The 25152-nt window shown below is 41.1% G+C and overlaps 1 protein-coding gene across 2 annotated transcripts in view; it reads left to right on the top strand.

The window, feature by feature from the left end:
- Positions 1-24861, top strand: part of UBE3D (ubiquitin protein ligase E3D) — a 106331-nt gene extending 81470 nt beyond the window's left edge. For both annotated transcript variants that reach the window (XM_014569944.3, XM_006115896.5), the window contains one exon: positions 22134-24861. Coding sequence is in view for 1 of the 2 variants with exons in the window: in XM_006115896.5 (XP_006115958.2) it covers positions 22134-22154 (21 nt within the window). In the remaining variant the exon portion in view is untranslated. The remainder of the gene's footprint in view (positions 1-22133) is intronic.
- The last annotated feature ends 291 nt before the right edge of the window (positions 24862-25152 follow it).

The raw sequence follows: 25152 nt of genomic DNA, 5'->3' as shown, positions 1-25152 counted from the left end.
TTTCAGTAACAGGCAAACTTGTTGAAACTGTAGTAAAGTTCAGAATAATCAGACACACGGATAGACAAGGGGAAGAGTCAGCATGGTTTTGTAAAGAGAAATTATATGTTACCAATCTACTAGAATTCTGAGGGGTTAGCAAGCATGTGGAGAAGGAGGATCCAGTGGATATAGTGTGCTTAGATTTAAAAAAAAGCTTTTGACAAGGTCCTTCACCAAAGACTCTTAGGCAAAATAAGCTATCCTGGGATAAGGGGGAAGTTCCTCTCATGGATCAGTACCTTGTTAAAATAGGAAACAATGGGTAGCAATAAATGGTCAGTTTTCAGAATGGAGAGAGGGATATAGTGGTGTTCCCCAGGGGCTGTACTAGGAGTATAATAATATAGTCGATTAACAGATAAGCAAAAGCTTATAGGTTAATGCTATAGACTACACACATTTCCCTCTTCCCCCTCTCCCTGCCAGTACATTTTTAGCAGGCTGTCCAGCAGCCTGGCTGAGTCCTAGCTTGTGATGGGTTTGAGACCTACCCATGCTGTGGCTCTGCATTTAAAGTGTATTAGGAGCTGGGTGGGCAGGCAGCTTGACTCAGTCCTGGCTCATACTGGGTCTGGGACCTATCCCCATTTCAGCTCTGCACTTCAAGTGCATCAAGAGCCAGGCAGGCAGGCAGGACACTCAGCTCAGTTCTGGCTCGCATTGGACCCCCTATACAGGGACTGCTGCCACCCCACACTGCTGCCTCTTTCTCAGAAAAAACAGCACAGGGTGACAGGCAGCTGGTCTGCAAGGGGAGCTGGTTTTTAAACTCGCTCCCCTCATGGACCAGCTCCCACCTGGCACCCCACGCTGCTGCCTCTGATACAGTGGCTGTTGGCCCTGACCCTAGGGACTATAGACTAGTCGACTAACTGATAAAATGTCATGAGCAGGGCTTGATGATCACAGCAAAAACCATTTGCCAGTCCCGCACTGCATATGTGCGAGACCCGCACTGAGCATGCGCGAACTGCCGGTGAACAGGGCGACTAGCTGAAATAGATACGCAGATTTGTCGATCTCTGGTCATGAGGTTATTCGACTAATCAATTAACTGATATTTAACATCCCTAGTCTGTACTAGGATCAGTCCTGCTCAGCATATCAATAAGTGATCTGGAAAAGGAGGTAATCCTATCAAATTAGAGCTATAATTCATAATGGGGAAAATTTTATTGTAGATTTCAAGGACCTTGAGAAATGTGTTATGGTGGGGGGAAAAAAAGCTACTGCTCAACTGCAGGGTCATATTGGCAGACAAAGCAGCTTGACAACATTCAGAGGAATTTGAGACCACAGCATCTTATGGAGAGTGAAGGGGTAATAAGACTTCAAAGAATCAAATGGAGAAATGAACACATTACAGGTGCATATAACCAAGTGTCATGTGTGGTTGTCATGAAATGGAAGAGCAATTTGGCTACAGTAAAGTGCATTGTGGAAGAAAGATGGGTTTACGTTTTTGTTGTTGTTGTTGTTGTTGTTCTTGACTAATTGAGGATGAGTTTATTAAGACCTTAACGTAATGTTTCTGGTGACATACACATAATCTACCTGCCATCGAAATCAGTCCATTGTTTGTTGCGATTTTAAGAAACTTGTCATCTAATGACATCATCCTTTTTTAAATCATTGGCTCTTGATCTGCGATTGATAGATGATGTTGAATGTAGTGCATGATTCTAGAAAACAAATGAAAGTTTGAAGTCAGTAAAAAGGCGGTAAATATAGGAAGAAATACATAGAAGAATTGACCAGCCTACAAATGAGAGGCAAGGATTTGAGGAAAGATGCCAGAGGGAAGATGGCCAAGCTTCCTTGCCAATGCCTATTCCTCCCATTTGAAGTACTCCCACAGCCTGCACTGTGAACAAGATTGGGCACAACCTTGCCAAACTGTATGCTGGTGTGATCAGTAATGGAAAATAACAAATTCAATGGCTTCTTAAACAGCAGCATCAAAAAGGAGGCTAGACTGGTCCTTTAATTCAAAGGCTCTTACACAAAATAGTGCGAGAGGAGACAGAGGTATTCCAATATAGCAAATTCATTTTTACAGTACAGGCAGTCCCCGAGTTACGCGGATCCGACTTATGTCGGATCCGCAGTTACGAACGGGGCTTTTCTCGCCCCGGAGGACGGGAGCGGCGGGACGCCCAGATGAGCCGTGGTCCCGCCGCCCGCGTTCTCCGGGGCGAGAAAAGCTGCTCCCCGTCTCCTTGGTCTGCTGGTCAGACCAGGGAGACGCGGAGCAAAGCCTTGGAGGACGCCCGCAGCGGGACAGCCACGGTGTGCCTGGACTGTCCCGCTGTGGGCGTCCTCTGCGGCTTTGCTCCGCGTCTCCCTGGTCTGCTGGGGGGGGGGGTGCAGCTAGTGCCCCCCACCCCCCAGCAGACCAGGCTTTTCTGCCCACGACGCCTGGGGTAGAGCAGCTGGGGCGCTGCTGGGTTGGTCCCGCAGCGCCGCTCCTTGGCGCTACTGGACCAACCCGGCAGCACCCCAGCTGCTCTGCCCCAGGCATCCTGATTCAGCCGCTGCTGGTCAGTTTCAGCAGCGGCTGAATCAGGACGCCTGGGGCAGAGCAGCTGGGGTGCTGCTGGGTTGCTCCAGTAGCGCCAAGGAGCGGCACTACTGGAGCAACCCAGCAGCACCCAAGCTGCTCTGCCCCAGGCGTCCCCAAGTCAGCCGCTGCTGAAACTGACCAGCGGCTGACTACAGTAAGCCTGAGGCAGAGTTGCTCTGCCCCCGGCTTCCTGGAATCAGCCGCTGATCAGTTTCAGCAGCAGCTGACTTGGAGACGCCTGGGGTTCTTAAGTTGAATCTGTATGTAAGTCAGAACTGGCGTCCAGATTCAGCCGCTGTTGAAACTGATCAGTTTCAACTTAAGAACAAACCTACAGTCCCTATCTTGTACGTAACCTGGGGACTGCCTGTACTGTCAAGTGAGGGTTTGAGTTTGGGTTTTTTTTCCTCCATAGGTTTTTCTTCATGGCTGTTGATACTTAACAAAGCCCTTAATACACAAGGATTCATTCATTCCCAGTAGAAATGCTACTCTAAATTGAAACCTGGCAGCTATTTAATCGTACATGGAATAATTTGGAGCAGCTTAAGAAGGCCATAGCCAATTGAAATTGCAGGGAAAGTTTTGGGTAGGCAAATACAATTGTTAGGATTTTGCTAAGTCATTTCCTTGTTCTTGCTCTGTTTAATAGTAGCCTAAAATGTTAAATGTGGACTGATTCTTGTTCATTTTTTTAGAAAATAAATAAATTTACTAAATTTAAATAAATAATCTTCTTATTAATAAATTATTAATGAATCACTTGGCACACTCAAATATGATACTTTTTCCCCCTTACTCTCTGAGATACTAATCCAGGTTTTATATGATACTAGTGCTTGTAGGAAAAATAAACAAGTAAAACAGTTCTGAGCTGTACTGCTCATGCTGTTTTCACAGTAACAGTGATGCTAGCAACTCTTATTGGAAAAACATAAAACCTGAATTCTGGTCCTGAAAAGTAGATAAAGAAAAATTATCTACAAGTATTTTTTTTTAAATTCCTTGCTCCCTTAAAAAAATCTGTCCTATTAAATCAAATAACTTAGAATGTAGACTTAATCATGCTTATGAAAATTGTAATTGTTTTGGCTATTTGGCCTTCTTCTGAGGAGGAGTGCACTTCATTTGTAATAAGTGGTGCTGGAAAGATTTGGGATAATCTTCTGCAGATAGTTGTATCTTACCTTTAGTTGACTCTTGTCCTAATCTTGTCCTAATCTCTGTCATCAAATATTTAACACTGTTGATTTAATGTTGGATATAATATTCTTTGCTTGTTGGTCCTCTGAACTACTGATGCACTATTCTGTGGTGTTTTTTTGTTTTGTTTCTGTGTTGAGACTCTCCATTGATTCAAAATTTAACATAATTATTTGTGGAATTTCAAATAACTTAATTATGTGACCAATACATTTTTATTTTCTCCTGGATCACTCTCCAGGCTGTCTGTGGCTTCATGTTGTTCAATGAGGATCTTTGAAAATATGGCTGATAAACCTCTCTATGCTTTCCTTCATGCTGCTATCTCAGGTTTTTGGCAATGGTGTGTGGCCATGTGCATTCCTAATTTTATAATATACCATTTTATTTTGTGTCCTTGGCGTAAACTAAGATAACGGTGGATTTCAATGGGTTCTTGATAGGGGTATTTGATACATGTCCTCTTATATTGTACAGTATAGAGCAACTGGTTTAACCTTGTTTTATCTTTTATGAATAAATTCATGTAACGCATTTCTTCTGTTAAAGTAATTAGAAACTAGATTTTAATGCTTCCGTGTTCAGTGGTACTTGCCTCTTTCCTTTAAAGAAAGGCAGAAAATCTGAGAAGGAATAATATTTTTTTCTTCTATATAACAATGTGAAACCAATGTTACTTTTTTAAAAAAAAGTTATTGTAGGAGACTTGCTGAACACTCAGAAAAACCTTTCTTAAGTTGCATTCTTTACTGTCACAGAGTAAATGCATTTTCAGCTCTATTTTTATAGAGTAGTAGCTAGTGACTAGTTAAATTAATCACGAATGTCTATTCCTTATGGGTATCCTGGGGATATATTCTATTAGTAGTATCTGTTTTTCCTATTTAATGGTGATACTTAGAATGTGGCTAAATATTAGTTATAGAATTTGCCTTGTTTAAAAATATTTCTGTGTAGTAGCTCTTCCCTCCCTTGTATCTCTGCCTCCCAAAACAATTCTACTTCAATATACTGTGAAGTGTGGGTAAGTTCTGGTCCCACTGAAGTCAGAGGGACTTGTATCAACTCCTAGGATTTGACCTATGCACTTTTAGTACACATATTTAGCAGCAAATAAAATTCATAAATTCCAAAGCCAAATGGGATCAGAGGGATAATCTAGTCTACCTTCTTGTATTCCACATGCCATAGAACGTCCCCAAAATAATTCCAGTTTGAACTAGAGCATGTATTTAAAAAGAAAAAAAAATCCAGTCTTGATATTTAAAATTGCTAGTGGTGGAGGAATCTATCATGGCTTTTCTTAAATTGTTCCAGTTGTTAATTACCATAACTATAAAAAAATTACTCTGTGTTTCCAGTCTGAATTTGTCTAGTTTCAACTTCTAGGTATTGGATCTTGTTACACTTTTGTCTGCCCAACTGAAGATCCCATTATTAAATATTTGTTCCCTGAATAGGACTCTGTCACCCCTCCACTGTCTCTTCGTTAAGCTAAGTAGATTTAGCTTCTTGAATTTATTGCTATAAAATATATTTTCTAATTTTTTTTATCACTCTCCCGGCTCTTTGTGGAATCTTTTCCAATTTATCAACATCTTTCTTCAGTTGCTGACATCAGAACTCAACACAGTATTTGAGCAGTGATTGCGCTAGTGCCACATATAGAAGTAAAATAACCTCCCTCTCCTACTCAGGATTCCACTGTTTATGCATAGATGGATCTCATTAGTTGTTTTGGCCATATCATTGCACTAGGAGTTCATGTTGATCTGATTAGCCACCATGACACCCAAATCGTTTCCAAAAGCAGTGCTTCTCAGAAGAGAGACACCACCACCACCACCACCCCTATATTGAATATAGTATGGCCTATATTCTCGGTTCCTAGATGTCTACATTTACCTTTGGTCCTATTAAAATGCATACCATTGCTTGATTCCCAGCTTATCGAGAGATCCAGGTACCTCTGTATTAGGGTACGTCTACACAGCCTTCAGCAGCTAATCTCACAGCCTACGTCAACAGACATTAGCTTGTGGGGCTAAAGATTTCACAGTTAAACTAACGTTGTAGATACTGACTATAACACTCTCACTGGCTGTTCTTCAGTGTCAGAAACATGTGCCACGGTACATTTAGCTCTTTTATTGGCTAAAGTTCGCCCTTTTGCACAGTTGAGTAAAAGGTTTGAGTAGGGGAATAGAAATATGAAGAGAGATGAATAAAGATGAGATTGTTTAACTTTAGACAGGAGAAGAATAAGCTGGGACATGACAGTAAATATGTGAATTAAAGAGAGGTAGATCAGGAGCATTTATTATTGTCTCATAATGCAAGAAAAGGGGGACATTCAATTAAATGTAAATGTGGCAAATTGAAACCCAGTAAAAGGGAATGCTTTTTCACACAACACATAATTCACTGTGGGACTCCTTGCCACTAGACGTAACTGAATCCCGCAATTTAGCAAAATTCAGAAAGGGAGTAGAAATTTTTATGGATAGCTCTTCCTGTCCTTGGTTTACTAATTTAATACTTAAAATTAATTTTGGAAGCATTATTAAATCCCATGCCTCAGGGCTTAAGCTTGACTAAAGGAATTAGAAGACTTAAAATGGGGGCAGATTATTCCACATCTGCCATCTTGAACCTTCCTCTGAAAAATCTGGAGCTGGCCACTGCTAGAGGCAGGATACTGAATTATATGGACTATCGGCCTGATCCAGTGTAGTTTGTTCCTAGCATTTAGTTAAATATACTCACCAAAGAGAGAGAGCATAAAATACTGACACAGGCGTTCATGACCCTTTCACCTCAAACAAATCCTCCTTAAATCTTTGTCTTGTTATCCACAGTGTAGTTTATACGCTTCTAAAGCTAATGGAAAACAAGATTAAACTAAGGGCTAGAGGGACTTAATTGGTGACTAGACCTTTTACTGGCCTCTGCACAGGAGTGAATATTAGCCTTTAGCACAGAAGTTTTCAAATGTGGGTCACAGGCTCACCCAGATAAGCCACTGGCAGGCCGCAAGACACTTTATCTAATGTCCATAGGCATGGAGCGTCACAGATCCCATTGGGTGTGGTTCACCATTTCGAGCTGTAGGAAGCAGTGGCCTGGCCCATGCTGCTTCCACAGGTCCCCATTCTTGGCAACATAAATACAAATTGCCCGTGTTTCATAGCACCAACAGGTCCCATTGAAGTCAATAGGTACTCAGCAATTTGAAATTTGAGCGTCATATTTGGTGCTCAAATACAGATTTGGAAGCTTAGTTTTAGGCTTCTAGGGTTGAAAATCTTCACCATGGTCACTAGCTTCTGTCATTTTCATTTGCTTTCTTTATGTATTAAGTTATGGGAATGTACCTAAACATTTTTTGATATTATCCCCACTTTCCATCTAAGGACCTGACCCAACTGAAGTTAATGTCAAAATTCCCATTGGCTATAGTACAGGTACAAATGAGTGAACTAGTCAGTAGGATATATTGTGGAGAGAGAGTTATTACTGGATCTCTGAACATTTCTCATTAACACCACTAGATACGAAAAAATTGCTTGGAGCTAGTCTCTGAGAGCTGGGCATTCTAAAAAATGAACTAGGAACTGTAGTTGCTGAATAAGACCATTTTTTCCCCATCACTTTTTTGACTAGTTCAAACAGTGGTGGTGATTTAATGTATTCAGTTTGTTGGGGGAGAAAAAGATTCTTACAGTTCAGTACTTGCTTACATTTTGCAGTTATTGGTATATTGTAATATTCTACACTTGAGTAAGTATCGATTTTGAATATAAGGAATGTAATTACACTGAATAAATGGTCCTCATAAGGAGAAAATACTCTAGTTCATTTCATTAATGCTTTATGTTTCTAGCGGCTAACTAATTTAATTTCACTTCATGTGTTAAAAATCTGTGTGTTATTTTTTTGAAAACAGTTTTTTTTTAATTATTGGAAAGTGGTAGTTCACCCTGAGCATTAAAATTCTTACCACTGTAAAATGCATGGGGCATGTGCCTGCATGTGTGTCTATAAAATATATTTTGGATTTTAGAGAAGTAATAACACAAATCAATAAAAAAATTAACAAGGGATATTTGGGATGATCTCTTCTAAGATTTAAGCCAGAGATAGCTAATGAGAAAAATTAATTATAGAGAATTAAAAGTGATGTGTCTGGCAGCTTCTACATCCTTTAGTTTGCAATGCAAGTAGTCCTATTCATTTTAGTGAGACTGCTCACTCATATTAGTGTTTGTAGCATCAGGCCGCAGATGTGTGTCCTTCTGGGGATGTATATAAAATACTGTGCTTTTTGAATTGAGATGAACAAGTAGATGGTACACAAGCAGTACAAATTGGCAAGCATTTGAGATGAGGTGTTCAATAAGGACAAATGCAAAGTACTCCACTTAGAGAGGAACAGTCAATTTCACACATGCAGAATGGGAAGTGACTGTCTAGGAAGGAATACTGCAGAAAGAGATCTAGGGGTCATAGTGGACCACAAGCTAAATATGAGTCAACAGCGTGACACTGTGCAAAAACAGCAAACATGATTCTGGAATGCATTTACAGGAGTGTTGTGAGCAAGACATGAGAAGTGATTCTCCTTATCTACTCTGTGCTGATTAGGCTTCAGCTGGAGTATTGTGTCCAATTCTGGGCACCACATTTCAGGAAAGATGTGGTGAAATTGGAGACGGTCCAGAGAAGAGCAACAAAAATTATTAAAAAGCTAGAAAAATGTGATCTGTGAAGTAAGACTGAAAGAATTCGGGGGTTTTAGTTTGGAAAAGAGAAGACTGAGAGGGACATGATAGCAGCTTTCAAGTATCTAAAAGGAGGAGGGAGAAAATTATTCTCCAATATAATTGTAGAATGTTTCCTTGTTACCCTTTATATCTCTGGCAAGATTGAGCTCATTTTGTGCCTTCACCTTTCTAATTTTGCCCCTCCATACTTGTGTTATTTGGTTATATTCATCCTTTGTAATTTGGCCTCGTTTCCACTTTTTATATGGTTTCTTTTTGATTTTTAGATAATTTACAATCTCCAAGTTAAGCCAAGATGGTTTCTTCCCATACTTTCTATCTTTTCTACTCAGTGGAATAGTTTGCTCTTGAGTCCTTAATAATGTCCCTTTAACAAACTGCCAACTATCTTTAATGGTTTTTCCCCTTAGTCTTGCTCCCCATGGGACCTTACCTATCAGCTCTCTTACTTTACTAAATTAGTCTGCTTGCTGAAATCCATTGTCTTTATTTTGCTGTTTTCTCTTCTACCATTCCTTAGAATCATGAACTCTATGATTTCATGATCATTTTCACCTAAGCTGCCTTCCACTTTCAGATTTTCAGCTAGTTCCTCCCCATTTGCTTTCATTCTACTACTGGTGGCAGCATCACCTTGAGAGCTAGGCAGCTGGAGAGCAGTGGCTGCTGGCTAGAAGCTCAGCTCTGAAGGCAGAGATGCTACCAGCAGCAGCACAGAAGTAAAGATGGGCTGGTATGGTGTTTCCATCTTTCTGCACTGCTGCTGGTGGGACACTGCCTTCAGAGATGGGCACGCAACCAGCAGCCACCACTCTCAGATCACTCCCTGAAAGCAGTGCAGAAGTAAGGGTGGCAATACCACAACCTTCCTACAATATCCTTTACAACCCTCTTCTGCCCTTTTTGGGTCAGGATCCTCAGCTTGAGAGATTGTGATGAAATCTGTATAATATAGAGTAAAAATACACAAAAGACCATATTTTGCAGTCCATGACACTTTTTCATGGCAATGAATTTGGTAGGGCCCTATTCATTGCTAATCTGAAAGGGACCACCTCTAAGTATGAACAGTGTCCCCTAAGAGTTGGTCTGGAACTACAAATGTTCTTTATGTATAAGTCCGAGCTGTTAAGCACTACAGTAATGCAAATTCTAGTAATAAACTACTGAATAAATAGTAAAGACTTTGAGTAATTGTGGGTTGGGCTGGATTTGAACTTGTAGCCCAGAGGCCACAGACTTTACAGAGCCAACTACCCTAGAGCCTTTCTGTCCCTGAATGATGTATATACTTTTAACTGCAAAATCACTTTAATGGCTTTATTATCTGTTTTGTTTTGTAATGCGTTTCATGTTTGAAGCAGGGTGCCTGGAGTGCCTTGAAAGTCCACATGCAAGTCTATTTTGTGTGATAAATGAGTACAACTTGTCACAAAATGCATTTTATTTTCACTCAGATTCTTTTTCAAAATGTTATGGTGACCTATTTCTGTGGATATGAAAAATGATTTCCCCATTCCTTTGTGACATTATGGGCCCAGTAAACTGTTCCAAAGTCTCTTGGTATAGGTGGCATTACTAGGATGAGCATTAATTATTTTCAGGCTATGATGCATCACCTCTGTGGTGTCTAAATTTGTCTTCCAAGTGTGCATCATCCCTAGCTAATTATAGGTGGTCTTGAGGGAACAGATTCTCTAAGTTAAACAGACTATTGTTGTGCAGGATACTCTCAGGATTTATTTGAAATATAGTCAAATCAGATAGGGAAACAGTTGACTATGCTCTAGCTGATTTGTTCCTAATTCCTATTGTGTTTAGGGTCACTGCAACCATCCAGCAATACCCCTGAAATGCCATCATCCCAAATTTCTCTCTTCAAGCATATGAATGTCCTGGTTCACTCCCATTTCCACAATTGTACAGCTAAGTGATTAGATTCCTTTTCTCTTAAGAAAACCCAAAGAACTTTATCGCTTTTGCTCAAATTCTCAACCAGATTAGGAAGGGAGGATGCTTTCACAACCAGATTAAGAAGGGAAGATGCTGTAAAAAATTCTTCTGTTCTTTCTGCCTAATTCATGTCTTTTTTCCATACTATACACTACAATTTTTACAAACAGATTTTTACTCTCAGACAATTTTAGATGTTGTGGCAACATCAGTCAGCCAAACCAGAGAGAGAATGAATTTTTGCTTTTCTCTGGTTGTCTTTTTTTTCCTAATTTGCTCATCTGAACATCTTAATAGTGCATTTGTAAATCTATAAAATGAGAGGCATAATCTGAGTGCAGGATTGAGAACTAGGAAATCCTGACAAAGGCCTCACAATGACTCATGGAAAATCAAGCTATCATTATTAATTTACTATTACTTGCTTTTAGTATGGGCAATAGTTATGTTGAAAAATAATGGTGTATTCCGCTCTGCAAAGAGAGCACGTGCTAAATTAACTCAGACAGCAAGTGGCAACAGAAGTAACTGCACACCATAAGGAGATAAAAAAGAAAAGCTGAGGAGGAGGAGCTTGGGAGGGGAATCCTGTTTGTGAGCATTACAGATTGTCTGAAGAGGGAGATGTAGTAATAATGATTTATTTCTATTGTCATGGAGCCCAAAGATGCGGTGGGGAAGAATTAGGGCTCCATTGAAACCACTTAGGCCCCAATACAAGTTGTTCATTATGTCTAGGGCCCTTCCAAATTCACGATCCATTTTGGTCAATTTCATGGTCATAGGATTTAAAAATGGCAAATTTCATTTTTTCAGATATTTAAACCTGACATTGCATGGTGCTGTAATTGTAAAGGAGTTGTGTGTGGGCAGAGGTGGGGGGGTGGGGGTTATTGCCTGGGGGTTTCAGTATTGCTGAGCTCAGCCCCTCCCCCTGCAGACAGGGGCTGCTGCCGGGAACCAGCCTCTGTCTGCAGCCAGCCTAGGCCACTGCAGACAGAGACTGCTTCGTGGCAGCCTCTCTTCCCTCCCCTCTGTTTGCAGAATGCTCGGACCCCCCATGTACAGGGGATGCTGTTGCCCATGGGTGGCGAGTTATATGGGCTCGTGGTGCCCATGCTCCAGCAATATTCAGATCTGGGGGCCCTGCTCCACCAATAGTTGGAGCTGGGTCTCTCCCCTGGCCCTGCCTGGAGCGAGCTCCGGCCCCCACCTGCCAGCCCCCCGCGCATCCTCCCATCCTGGCCCCAGAGTGTCCTTCTCGTCCCTGTTCCGTCCCTGCCGTGCACAGCTTTCAGTCCGGCTCCCCCTTGCCATTGCATGCTGCCGGCTGCTGCTGCCATGCGCAACGTTTACAGGTGAGCAGGGAGATGCCTGGGTGTGACATGACGTCACGGCCCGGGACTTTAAAACTGCTCAGCGCAGCATTGCACCGCACAGCCAAGCTTCGGGTTCGGAGTCTGGGGACTTCTGGGGCCCGAGCGCAGACTCCGGCCCCGCAAAGTGGAAGGCAGAAGGAAAGGTAAGGGCAGGAGGAGGGGGAGGAAGGGGCTTATGCAGAGGGGGAAGAGGAAAATGAGGGAGGGGGAGGAAGGGGCTTGTGTGGAGAGGGAGGGGGAAAATGGAGGAGGAGGAAGAAGGGGTTTGTGGGCAGGGGTCAGGGGGCATGGCTAATGGGGCACCACCAAAAAGTATACAAACCTGCCGCCCCTGCTGCTGCCTCTTTATCAGGGGCAGCAGCGTGGGGTGGCAGGCAGACAGTCTGGTGGGGAGCTGGTTTTTAAACTGGCTCCTCTCACAGACCAGCTCCCACCTGGCACCCCGAGCTACTGCCTCTAATACAGAGACAGCAGTGCCGTGTGGCAGGGGGCTCCCCAGGAGTGGGACTGGGAACACACTGGCTTCTGGCCCCACCCCTGACTGGGGACTGTCGAATAGTTAAGTAACCAATAAGAATTCATTCAGTTAGTCAACTATTCAGTTACCCGATATCTAACATCCTTAATGTAGGCATGGCCTTAGTCTTATACAGGTGATCACAGTGAATTGCAGGAGTAATTGTAGCCTATATCCTTGGTCTGGAAGGAGAGGAACATGGATTCCTACTTCAATATAGGTTATGGTTTTGTGGTCTGAGACCACAAAAGAGCTCTGTAGGATGTATTTTTTGTCCCAGTGTCCCCACAGTAAATCCATGAGTTGAATTTGCAAAATCCTTCCTCGTTGTACCCATTTCTTTTAAAAAGACTGAACCATGTCTAATGTTTGTTCAGAGTTTCCATTATTTTCTCCTTTGCATGTTTAAATGCCATTAAGACCAGAGTTAAATACCACAGCAAAAGCACAGCTGCTGTCTTTCCTCTCTTTGAAATAGCCCTCATAAAGGAAATAAGTTTCTGCTTTGGTATCCATCCCGTGGGACAACTAAAACAGAAGGTTCACAAGAATGCAAAGCTCAAGATTCTTGGCTTAGAACTGCTGGGACTCAGCAGAGCCTTAGCAAAATGTGTCTTTTCAGACTGCCCACATATGTGTGCCCTCGGGCAAACTTTTTTCCTACTGCAGTTTAAATCATTTGTTGTAGAAAATAAGTGCTGCTTAAGGTAGCGTGATTAGCTGAGGGTTGCAGTTCATAACAGTAATTGCCACAGGGTAAAGCAAGCAGCATCTGGTTTTGACAAGAAAAATCCTAAATTCTGTTGATTTCATTATTGTTATTGTTGTTTAGTTATTTTACTATATTATTCTGGTTGGATTTAGATCAGTTATTATAATGAAGCATTATCATCAAGTTCCATCTATATCCATGGTTTGTATTTAAGGCTAACACAGGTAAATACCATTGCTATATTTGTGCCTGTCTACCTAACACATGCTACAAGGAATAATGGCTGTTAAAGAAAGAAAATGGAAACAAGCTGGAAATGAGAAAAAATAATATGGTTAGGGTTTGTAGCCATTTAAATTTGGATTTAAAAAAATTCACTTTTCATCTTCCCCTAAAATATTTACATTTTTAAGCAAATATGGACTTTTGTTGTCTTGATATAAAATAAAAGCCAGTAGAGACTGACATTTTGTCAATCCTTTTGGCTGCTCTTCTTGCGCTTTCTTCTAAAGCAGGGCTACTCAACATGCGGCCTGTGCATGCGGCCCGCAGTCCATTTGTTCGTGGCTCACGGTGCAGTTTGAGTTTACACAGGACTCAACATGCAGCCCACAGGTGGGAGCCAAAACAAAAAAGTAGTCAATATAATGGTCTTCTGTTGATATGTGTTTTAGTGGGTAAATTCCTGGACTGTCATTTCTCATTAAAAGTGCTGTCATATGGGTGGAAATCGAGTAAATATTACATTTTATTAATATTAGCAGAACTGACTTAAATGGGGCCTGTGTGGTGTATAGTCTTGCCTTAATCATATTCATGCCTGTCAGTGTGAAAGAAGCTATTTGCATACATTTGCAAATATATGTGTATGTATATGCAACCACACTTAAGTTGCTTCTTCCATGTTCTGTGAGTAACATTGTGGCCCCTGGGGCTTCCAAAGTTGAGTAGCCCTGATCTAAAGGTTGGTCATGCTTTGCCATACTGCTCTTAAATTAGAAAAAAGCACCTGGAATTTCAAAGGGACTGGTCTCTGTTTCACATTTACCTCTGTTACACCACAAGAACGAACAGCCTAGTGCAACTCAGTCCTCATGAGAAAGTAACAATTAAGAGGAATAAAATGAAAGCACATATGTTAGTTATAGACTGATTGATTTCATGCAATTTTAAAGGGACACTATCAGGCTAAAAATAATACTTAAAAAAATTCTTGCTGAAATTACAATTGAATTCTGTTTTTTTTTCCATTGGGTTGCTTGTTTACATTTTACGCATCTCCCAATTTGGATAATGGAAATAACTAGTCCCTCTGGATCATATTGTCTCTCTCATAGTTTATCCCTGCCCAGGGAACAGGAATCCACACAAGTTTGTGCTTGTGGAGTTCCCTTCATATCTTTCCTGTTGGTATGTGGTGTTTTCCTTCCCCACCCTTCTCACAGCAGCAGCAGAGATTTTGGCTGCTTAGGCAGCAGCTCTTTGGAAGTCCTGTTTTTTCCATTGCTCTGCCTTGCCTTGCAGTGCCTTCCTTGGGCCTCCACGACAGCCTGGTTCTGACAAAAATACTCTTGTTGTTATGCGTTCCCCCCAGAAGCTGCTGAATTGCCTACAGTGTAACTAACAGATGGACTCATGTAAATTAATACTTTTAGGTTCAGTGTTAACTTATTAAATTCCCATGAGGCTGGTGGATGTAGGAGCTCACAAAGGGTTTCCTTCCCTCCAGCATCTGGAGCAATCATTTATCAGCATTGCAAGCTAATTGTAGTTGCAATGGAGCAACAATTGCTTTATTACTGGTAGTGGTGAAGGAAATAAATAGTATTACATATTTGTATGTGTGGAGGTACTGGGTGAGTATCATGAAAGATTGAAAGGAGTGCTGCCCAATCTTTTCATTCTCTGCTTACATTGTTTGAAAAGACAGGGTGTGGAACATCTGGACTTGGGTGAGGAAATATATGCCACGACACAATTATTCATGGAGATCTTGCCTGGACAATATGCAGCTAGTTTGTTCCTCCAACTTCTTGCTGGTCTGCCTTGATTTTATGCCAGTGCATACTGAGCACAAATGTTGTGATGAATCAGATAGAATTAAGTCCATGCCTAAACACACAAGTTGTTCAGCTTTAACTTTACAGAGGTAGTTAAATGTGAGAGACCTTAAGTACATTTTCACCTGGAAAATGATAATGAATGTGGGTTATATTGGGCAGGCCATCTATACAAATACACCAGTGTATTTTTCTGGAATGAAAACTACAGATATTGGAAATCTTGTGTCCCTAACCTTTAAAACCATACACTCCCCTTTATGCAGCATTCGCTCACTTTGGAATGAGTAAAAAGTAGGAGCAATTTGAAAGTTTGTGATTGCCATTTATATACTGAAACTTAGCTTTTGACACCTTCATTGTTTTTCTGTGATGAAATAAGCATGTGGCTTAATCTCTGCTTCCTAAAACTGATTGCCTCAAAGACAGAACAGCTTGTCCTTTTCTTAGCAAAAAGGAGAAATCTCTAAAACTCTATTTTCTTTATCTCCCTCAATTCAGACACCTACTTTAACCTCTAGTGCTTGTAACTTTGGCATCATCTTTGACCCTTAAGTTTTCTCTTTCTCCTGTATCTACTGTCAGCTTCATAGAATTGCCTGTGTAGTCGGAACACAAATCTTGTGGGTTTTTTTTATACATTTCAAATACATCTAGCTTGAGCCTTGTCTCTGCTCATCTCACACTAGACATCCTCTCTGTTCTATACAAAAACATAATATTGTGTAAAGAGATTTCTTTCCAGCAGCTTCTGCTTTCCGGAACAGCCTGCTTTTTTCTCTCTTGACTCCTTACATCTCCATTGCTCTTCAAACTTTTCCGATAAAAAAACATTTTTATTCTTCACTCAGTCCTCATAATTTTGTTGTTGTTGTTGTTGTTGTTAAACCTGTGACTAAATGCTTAATTTATTCATTATAGAATGCGTTTACACCATTGGTTTCTGGTATTCTTAATAGACCCTCTCTTGTATTCTTTAACTAACACTATGAACATTTTTGCATAAGAACATAAGAATGTCCATACTGGGTCAGACCAAAGGTCCATCTGCCGACAGTGGCCAATACCAGGTGTCCCAGAGGGAGTGAATCAAACAGGTAATGATCAAGCCATCTCTCTTCTGCCATCCATCTCCACCCTCTGACAAACAGAGGCTAGGGACACCATTCCTTACCCATACTGGCTAATAGCCATTTATGGACCTAACCTCCATGAATTTATCTAGTTCTCTTTTAAACCCTGTTATAGTCCTAGCCTTCACAATCTCCTCAGCACGGAGTTCCACAGATTGGCTATGTGCTGTGTGAAGAAGAACTGCCTTTTATTTATTTTAAACCTGCTGCCCATTAGTTTCATTTGGGGCCCCTAGTTCTTATATTATGGGAACAAGTAAGTAACTTTTCCTTATTCACTTTCTCCACACCACTCATGATTTTATATACTGCTAAGAGATGTGTCTGTCCGATCCACATGCTCCTCTGCACCAATCGGCTTTCCCCCATCTCTTAGTTTAAAAACTGCTCTGCGACCTTTTTAATGTTAAGTGCCAGCAGTCTGGATCCACTTTGGTTTAGGTGGAACCCATTCTTCCTCTATAGGCTCCCCCTATCCCAAAAGTTTCCCTAGTTCCTTATAAAGCTTAAATCCCTCCTCCCTGCACCTTCGTCTCATCTACACATTGAGACTCTGAAGCTCTGCCTGCCTACCTGACCATGCGCGTGGAACTGGAAGCATTTCTGAGAATGTCACCATAGAGGTCCTGGATTTCAGTCTCTTTTTCCTAGCAGCCTAAATTTGGCCTCCAGGACGTCTCTGCTACCCTTCCCTATGTCATTGGTACCTACATGTACCATGACCACCAGCTCCTCCCCAGCACTACACATAAGTTGATCTAGATGGCTCGAGAGATCCGCAACCTTCACACCAGGCAGGCAAGTCACCATACGATTCTCCCGGTCATTGCAAACCAGCTATCTACATTTCTAATGATCAAATCTCCTATTACTAACAACTGCCTTTTCTTACTTACTGGAATTCCCTCCCCAGAGAGGTAACCTCAGTGCTAGAGGATACCCCAACATCTGGAAGGAGGGTCCCAACTATGGGAAGATTTCCCTCTGTTCCCATTGACTGCTCTCCTTCCCTGAGCCTTTCATCCTCCTTAACAGCACAGAGGCTGTCTGACTGGAGGTGAGACAATTCTACAGTGTCCCAGAAAGCCTCATCTACGCACCTCTCTGCCTCTCTCAGCTCCTCCAGTTCAGCCGCCCTAGCCTCCAAAGCCCATACGTGGTCTCTGAGGGCCAGGAGCTCCTTGCATCGAATGCACACATACGTCATCCACCCATAGGGCAGGTAATCATACATGCTACACTGAGTGCAATAAACAGGATAGCCCCTACTGTGCTGCTGGGCTTCTTCCTGCCTTCTCTCCTACAGCTACCTAGGTTATTGATAGAGGTTTTAGTTAAATCAGGAAGTTTTGATTAAAACCTTTAAACTAAACTATAAAGAATGGCAAGTGTATCTTGGCCCCTTACCACTCCCCTTTCACACTCACTGTTTTATTAAGCCCTAGCCTTCCTGATAGCCCTGCCCCCTGACTAAAGCTCAGCCAATTAACAGAGGCTTCTAAATTTCAAACCTTTAGAAGCTCAAAGCTTCAAACTGTAGGCCAAAGCACACGCTCCTTCAAACAAACAAAACAAACAGAAAACACAAACTCAGCACACAGCAAGTAACCCCCAAACACACAAACTCACACTACAGACAGACACTTACCTCAAGGGTCCCGTATTTGCTCCTCCTTTACCTGGATAACTCCCTCTCAAAATTCCCTGTTTGCTGCTCCAGCTCACAAAGCTCCCTGGTCGCTGAAGTGTTTGTTTGAAAAACACTGTGCAAAACAAAATGTTATCAGGAAGTTTCAAGAAGGTCTAAAATTAAATGGCATGGACCTACATTTCTTCCTGAGCAAACCAGTATTATAGTCACATTCTATCTTTAGTCTCTGAGACTTATTTTGCGCTGTTGTTTACTCACTTGGCAATCTGTTTTGATTTGTTTGCTTTCTCCCTTATAATCACTTAATTAACTACAAAAGATAGATTTTAACTTGTTTTTGGTTCTATCTGAATCAGTGAATTTGGAATGAAGTCTCTGAAAATGGTAGGGGAAAGGCTGTTGCCTTTATATATTCCTGTCTGCAATGGGGAACGAAGACTTTGTGATAGGGATGTTAAGTCATATGTAATTGAATAGTCATTAAACCACATCAAATTTTAGCATTTACATGACCATTCTATAGTCCCTAAGGGCAGGGGAGGCAGACAGCTCCAGCCCCACTCACAAGGAGTCCCCCACCATCCAGCACTGCTGCCTCTGTATTATTCGAACTACCTACTCCGTGCCGCTTGTAGCCAGGGGCACAGAGTCCGAACTACTGGGGATTTAAAAATGGCGGCGCCCGGCAAGATGCAAATGAAGCCCGGGATATTTAAATCCCGGGCTTCATTTGCAACTTCGAATGACTACATTAACCACCCTAGTTCGAACTAGGATGGTAGTGTAGACATACCCATAGATAGTAGCATGGGGTGGCAGGTGGGAGTCAGTCTGTGAAGAGAGCTGGTTTAAAAATTGGCTCCCTGCACAGACCAGCTCCCACCTGCTGCCTTGCACTGCTGCCTCTAATACAGAGGCAGCAGTGCAGGGCGGCAGCAGCCCTTTTGGGAGGCAGCAAGGAGAAGGCAGGCAGCTCCCCACATGTATCAGTTCTCGCCTGTCCTTTCCCTCCCCTTCGTTTCTGCCTCTCACAGAAAGGCAGCAGCACTGACAGGAGGCAGGTAGCTCCACAGGAGCCAATAAATGTGCAGAGTCAGCTTCCCATGTGTACTGGTTCTCTTAGTATTCTGTGTCTTCTCTAGCAAACTTTTGAGTGCTCTGGAGTATTCCTTTGGCCATCTGATCAGAAAGAAATGTCTTACTCTGTCCAGCTTTATTTTTTGTCTATTCATTTGATATAGTTTCTGTTTTATTTGCAATACATTTCCTGCTGGTGGTTCATATTTAGTACATTCTTTACAAACAGTATCAGACAGTCTGTACTTAAAGATCAGCGTGACCTCCACACATATGTAGTCTCATAGTTTACAAACCCAAGATGATATTGAGCTTTATTAGGTCAGTAATTGCTTGTGTAGTTGATCCATTGGAGTTGCAAGGGAGATGGAGGAAAAAGGTCAGCATGTGTCTAATGACTTTTCATCTTACTGTGTTTTTATGAGGCATCAATTCTGTTTCCTATCTGTTTTCAGCAATATGTTAAATGCCCTGTTGCTTTTTTCATCTTTCCATTGAGGCTTTAATGCATTTTCTGAATTACCATTTTTATAGGCAAAGTATTAAGGGTCCCCAGGTTAATAGTAAGCTTTTTGCTTACTGTAGGAGGTCCACTTGGCTTATACTTTGTTCCAAATTGTTTAACTTCACATTCTAATTGTGTTCTAGTATAGGCTCCCCATTCTAAGGAAGGGCGAAAAGAACTTAGGAGAAAGCCACTACATGAAGATGACCCAATGGATGGGTCCATTTATTCCCACAAATTCTTGGGCTCTTTGTATTTGGCAGGTCACACTCCCTGGCCCATCTGTATTGCCATCAGTCCTGTGCATAAAAGGGAAGAAGGTGGATTGATTAGCATGCAGTGTTTATCATGTAGTTTTACTCCTTCTAGGGGTGGGCTGGTTGGTTGGTTGGTTTGTTTTGAAAAAAAAAAAGATGATGTAGAGCATTCCTGGTGAGGGTCACAGCTTAGAATGCCACTTTCAGGACAGATTGATTAAAAAATAAGGCAGACGACTCACCCCAAAACTGGTGGTTATTCCAACATCAGAGTTCACCAAGCCTATGTGAGTTCCTGTATTACCATGCTGGGTAAGAAGAAGCCATAATACAGGTTCCCTTAACAGACCCTATCACAACCCAGACTTCTGATCTTTATGCTTATAGGTTACTGAAAACCAGATTAATCAAATATAAGGTTCTTCTAATCCCAAGAATCAGCCACTCTTACTCCCGAGGTCATATACTTAGATCTTTCCAGATTTCCACTCTTGTAGCCAGCCCTTTAGTGACTAAAAATTAAAGGTTTATAATTACAAGAAGAAAAGAAGAAAGTTATTATTTGTTTAAAGGAAACATATTTTAATTGTTTCAGAGTTTGCAGGTCAGGATAATAGCAGTGATGTTAATTCTGCTAGTTTATAGTAAGTCTCTCTGGTTCACCCAAATAGATTGGGGATCATCAGTCCATTGTCCAAAGCTTCCTTCTGTTAGAAATTATGTCCAGAGATACGGGGCAAGACAAAGATGTCATGTCACAGTCTCTTTTTATACTTTCAGCCAAAGCGTATGGAAAGTTATTGACAAAAGATGGAGACTTAGATCACATGTCCTTACATACCTTGCTGAATCATGGGGTGGCCATTGCCTCAGTGCTTTCTGAAACTTCTTCAAAAGGGGCTGACTGAGCGAGCTGATTGTCCTCAAGCAGGCTGGTTAGTCTAGACCAGGGGTCTCCAAACTTTTCAGCCCGAGGGCCGCATTAACTATCAAACAGCAGTTCGGGGGCCGACTACACACTTGAGGTCCAAATAAAAAACAATCAAAACATGGATGTTGTTTTTAATTATTTATTTAATATTATTTTATTCAGTTATTATTTAATAACACATTCATACACTACACATGAACACCTGTATTAGTGTGAATGGTGAAATTGTTTCCTGGATGCCAAAATAGCAGACATTTCTGGCTTTAGATTTGTTGTCCCTAACATCAACAGTGACCTGAGATTATCATCGGACAAGTTTGTTCTCAAATTGTTCTTCACGTATTTCATTCTTGAAAATGTTTGTTCACACAGGTATGTTGTTCCAAAGATTGAAAGGTACCTTGATGCAAAAGTTTTGACATTAGGAAAGTCTTCCTTGGGCAAAAACTGGTAAAAACCCACCAGTCCTATTTTGAACTTGTCCCTAAGGAGGTCATTTGCTTGCAACTCAATGACTTCCAGCTGCAGTTCATCTGGGCAACTGGCCACATCTGCTTCAAATGGGTTTTGAAACAATCTCACTTCTTCTGCCTTTGAATCCAAAAAGGTCTCCACGGGCCGGATGAGAGGGCCTCGCGGGCCGCATCCGGCCCCCGGGCCGTAGTTTGGAGACCCCTGGTCTAGACCACTGTTTCTCAAATTGGCTGCAGAGCCAGTAAGTAAACAAACCAGAGTGGCCCGGTAGCAGCTTTCTCAGAGTGGGTCCATGGACCACTTTGAGAAACATTGGTCTTGATGCATACCAAAAACAACATGTTTGTGATGCAAACCCATAGCCAACTTCATATACAAAGATGATATGTGGATTTAAACAAGATGATAATGCTTAACAATCTATATGTTTTCCATTGATACCTTGTTTACATGGTGACATACTTAGTACAAGATTTATTGCAATTTTGTAACGGTGGCTGTGTGAGTGTAGGTGTAGTTATCTTTTTAAACAGCATCACAGATATATCTTGAACTATTTCCGAGTCACTGAAATCTGAATGAGTTTTTCCATTATCTTTGAGATGAGGATTTCATTCATAGCAGAGAGACAACGTTCTTAAAACAAGCTAATGTTTCAGGCAAGATGAATAGTACATCAGGTATTAAAAAGTCTTCTTAAATTAGACAAGATGAACACCTTTTACTTGTATCATTTAGAAACAAACTGTATTTCCTATGCAAGGAGAAACGTGTATACATAGGCTTCCCTCACAGAAATACAGACCAGAGAATCTTGCTAATTTGAGTCCTTTATTTTTTTTCTCTCCATACTAAGGCTAACCATTTTGTTTTGCTTTTTTCTCTTTTCTAGGTTGCCTTTTTGAAGATGTAAAGAACCCACATCCATTATTTGAAGATTACCTTGAGAGGAGTTTTCACTTAACATACAGAAATGTAAGGATCACTTCTATTGGGATGACTTTCCAGAAAAAACCACACAGGGTGCAAAACCTCAAAATATTTTAGCTTTAATATTTGTTGGATTTTTTGTTTTGAAAGAGCAAAGCCAATGACAGAGAAATTCATTCAGATTAGGGAGGTTAAAAAATGGGTAATTGAGTAACCTTGTAACTGCTGAAAATGTCAGTGGTTACACAGTTACACATACGAGGTGACAGCCAGCTGCCTTAGTTCAGACAGGCACACATTATAAGACTGGAGTTCTGAGAGTGACTTATGTCTGAAGGCGGGCGTGACCATAATCATGATGTCTTCATCACCAAGGGAGAAGGAGTCAATAATCTTGATGGAGCAGTGGTTGATAGTAAATTGTGTATTTTATGTAGAAAATGGAAGAACTTGTAGCTAGGAGAGGATATAAAATATTTAGTGTAGTGAATCCTAACTAAGAAACATATGCAACTTTTATTACACTAGTCATTGTTTTGAATTGGCAGAGGTTATCAGGTGACTGGAACTGTAAAATGTAAACTGTTGTTTTCCACCAACCTTATGTATGTAGCATATACATTTTTCCCATCTGATATCCGACTCGGTAATCAAGAGAGAAGGTACTATTTGCATATCTGTATCCTATGTAAAACTGAATGAAATTGATAATGCATTGGCTAAAGTTAACAACAAAAAGTTTTTGTGATTGTTTAAAATAAATGATCTTGCAGCTATAAAAACGGTGCTTGTGTCTACAGGGTTTATGGAAGTTTCTGGATTGGCAGCCCTGGAGGCAGAAATCCTCTGTTTGCAAAGCTAATCCATCTTAGGTTGTGACTGCATAAACTTCCCCACTGCATAAACTTCCCTTCCTCTATCTTCTTAAGTGCCTCAATTCTGACTTGGCGGGACCATATCTAGAAATAGTTCAGTCCTTGTGGCCCATTCAGTGCTTTCTCTTACGAGACTGTCAACAAGAGTTGACAGGTGAGTTAGTGCCGAGTGGAGTTGGTGGCAGCTTCTGTGTTTTAGACACTTATCTACTTGTAATTGGACTGATAACTACCAAATGCATTCTGCGTGGAACAAATAACCTTGCACGGTTTCCAATTTTGGAGTGGACCTCTCATTCTTCAGTTGTCAGTAATCATTTTGGTCTCTGTTGCGCAGAAAGAGTATCAGAGAGAACTTGTATACAGTATATGTGTGGGCAGTAGAGAGAAAGATGAGCTGTTTTTCTCTGCATAAGCACTAGTGCTGCCATAGTTCAGCAGCAACCCTGTTGTCTGCCCAAGTTAAAGATATAGCTGAGAATATTCATATTGCTGAGCCCTTTTTTACTATATGTCTGAGCCCTCTATTAACATACATTCGGAACCCCGCCCATTTTGTAACCTTAATGTAATCTGTTTTCTTAGATGGCCTCAAGTTTGCCACAGAGTACCCTAGGGTCAAAAACTGAGCATGATTCAAAAAGGGAGTCACATGTTTTTAAGGATAACCACACAGTTCAGAGTTATAGAAGCTTATGCTATCATACATATTGGTTTGAGTAATTAAACCCGATGATTTAGATGATAAACTAATATGGATTAGGAGGAGACCAAATGTTAGCACATGTTTCTCTAATTTGTTTGTGTCTTCCTCTGAAGTATCTGGTCCACACCACTTTTCAAGACAGAACACTGGACTACCTGGACCATGGGTCTAATCCAGCCTGACAGTTTGTACATCCCAAAGCTGCTTGGGAGAAGCATTTCTACTTAAAATAGTAGAAGAAATTCTGTTTATATAGGCTGACTTTTTTCAATAATTCACTTTAAGTAATTAAAAAGAGAGACAAGGTAAGTGTGGTAATATCTTTTTTTGGCCCAACTTCTGTTGGTGCATGAGAAGAGCTTTTGAGCTTAACCTACCCACCTTGTCTTTCTTTAATATCCTGGGACCAACACAGCAGCAGCTACACTGCAAACAATTAAGAAATAAGAAAGCTGTGAGCTTGTCAAAGGACAACTCTCTAAGACTACATCTACACAGTGGAGCTATTTCACGATACCTGTGATATCCCGAAGTAGCTATTCCGTGTCTTAAGAGCAAGCCTGTTATATCGAAATATATATATTCCGACATCCCTGTAAATCTCATTGCACGAGAGATAAAGGACGTTTCTAAATAAACTATTTCGAAATAACATCAAAATAAGCTATGCAGTTTGCACAGTGCAAATTGCGTAGCTTATTTCAATGTAAGGGTGCTGTGTAGATGCACCATAAGAGGAGCAGGTTTAGAGAGAGATTATAGTTGCAAAGAGCTTCTTTTAAATCCCTGGGATTCCAGAAGTCACACTTCCTTTATATATTCTGTCATGTCCAATACTGTTCTGACGGGTACTGTAAGATGCTAAACATCTCCTGTGAAATATGGGATATCTGTGGGGGTTAAGATCATTCATCAACTATTCTAGGCCTCATTCTACTTTTCCTCAGTATTTTAGATTGAGTATTCATTTAAAGGCAGAAGTTGCCATGTTGCATTTTCCACCTATGTATTTTGGAGCTCTATTGCATACTTCCATGATAATTTGTCAATATAACAATGGCTAGTCATTTTGATTTTTCTGTTACGAATAAAATACATTTTCCACTTCAGTTTTTGTTTTGCTCTGTTGTATCCTGGTTTCTGCTTTGTAGAATATGATTAGGCCAGTCAAGGAGGGAAAACATTGAAGTGACAGATTGCAATTGTAAAGCCACTTTCATCCTATTTAAATCCCCCGTTGTGATTTTGCATCAATAGAGCAATCTGCTTCAGGGTGTATTTATGCTTTGTATGTTTTTAAATTTGTCACATGTCAGTTTCTCCTACATGATATGCTATTAGGGACATAAATGGTTAATATACTTCTAATGGCAAATGAGGTCCTGAGATGGCAGGTGCAG

The sequence above is a fragment of the Pelodiscus sinensis genome, chromosome 3 (genome assembly GCF_052426305.1).
Source record: "Pelodiscus sinensis isolate ZL-2025 chromosome 3, ASM5242630v1, whole genome shotgun sequence".
Lineage (NCBI taxonomy): Eukaryota > Metazoa > Chordata > Testudines > Trionychidae > Pelodiscus > Pelodiscus sinensis.
The sequence above is the reverse complement of the archived record's forward strand: the minus strand, read 5'-3'. Positions and strand labels throughout refer to the sequence as shown.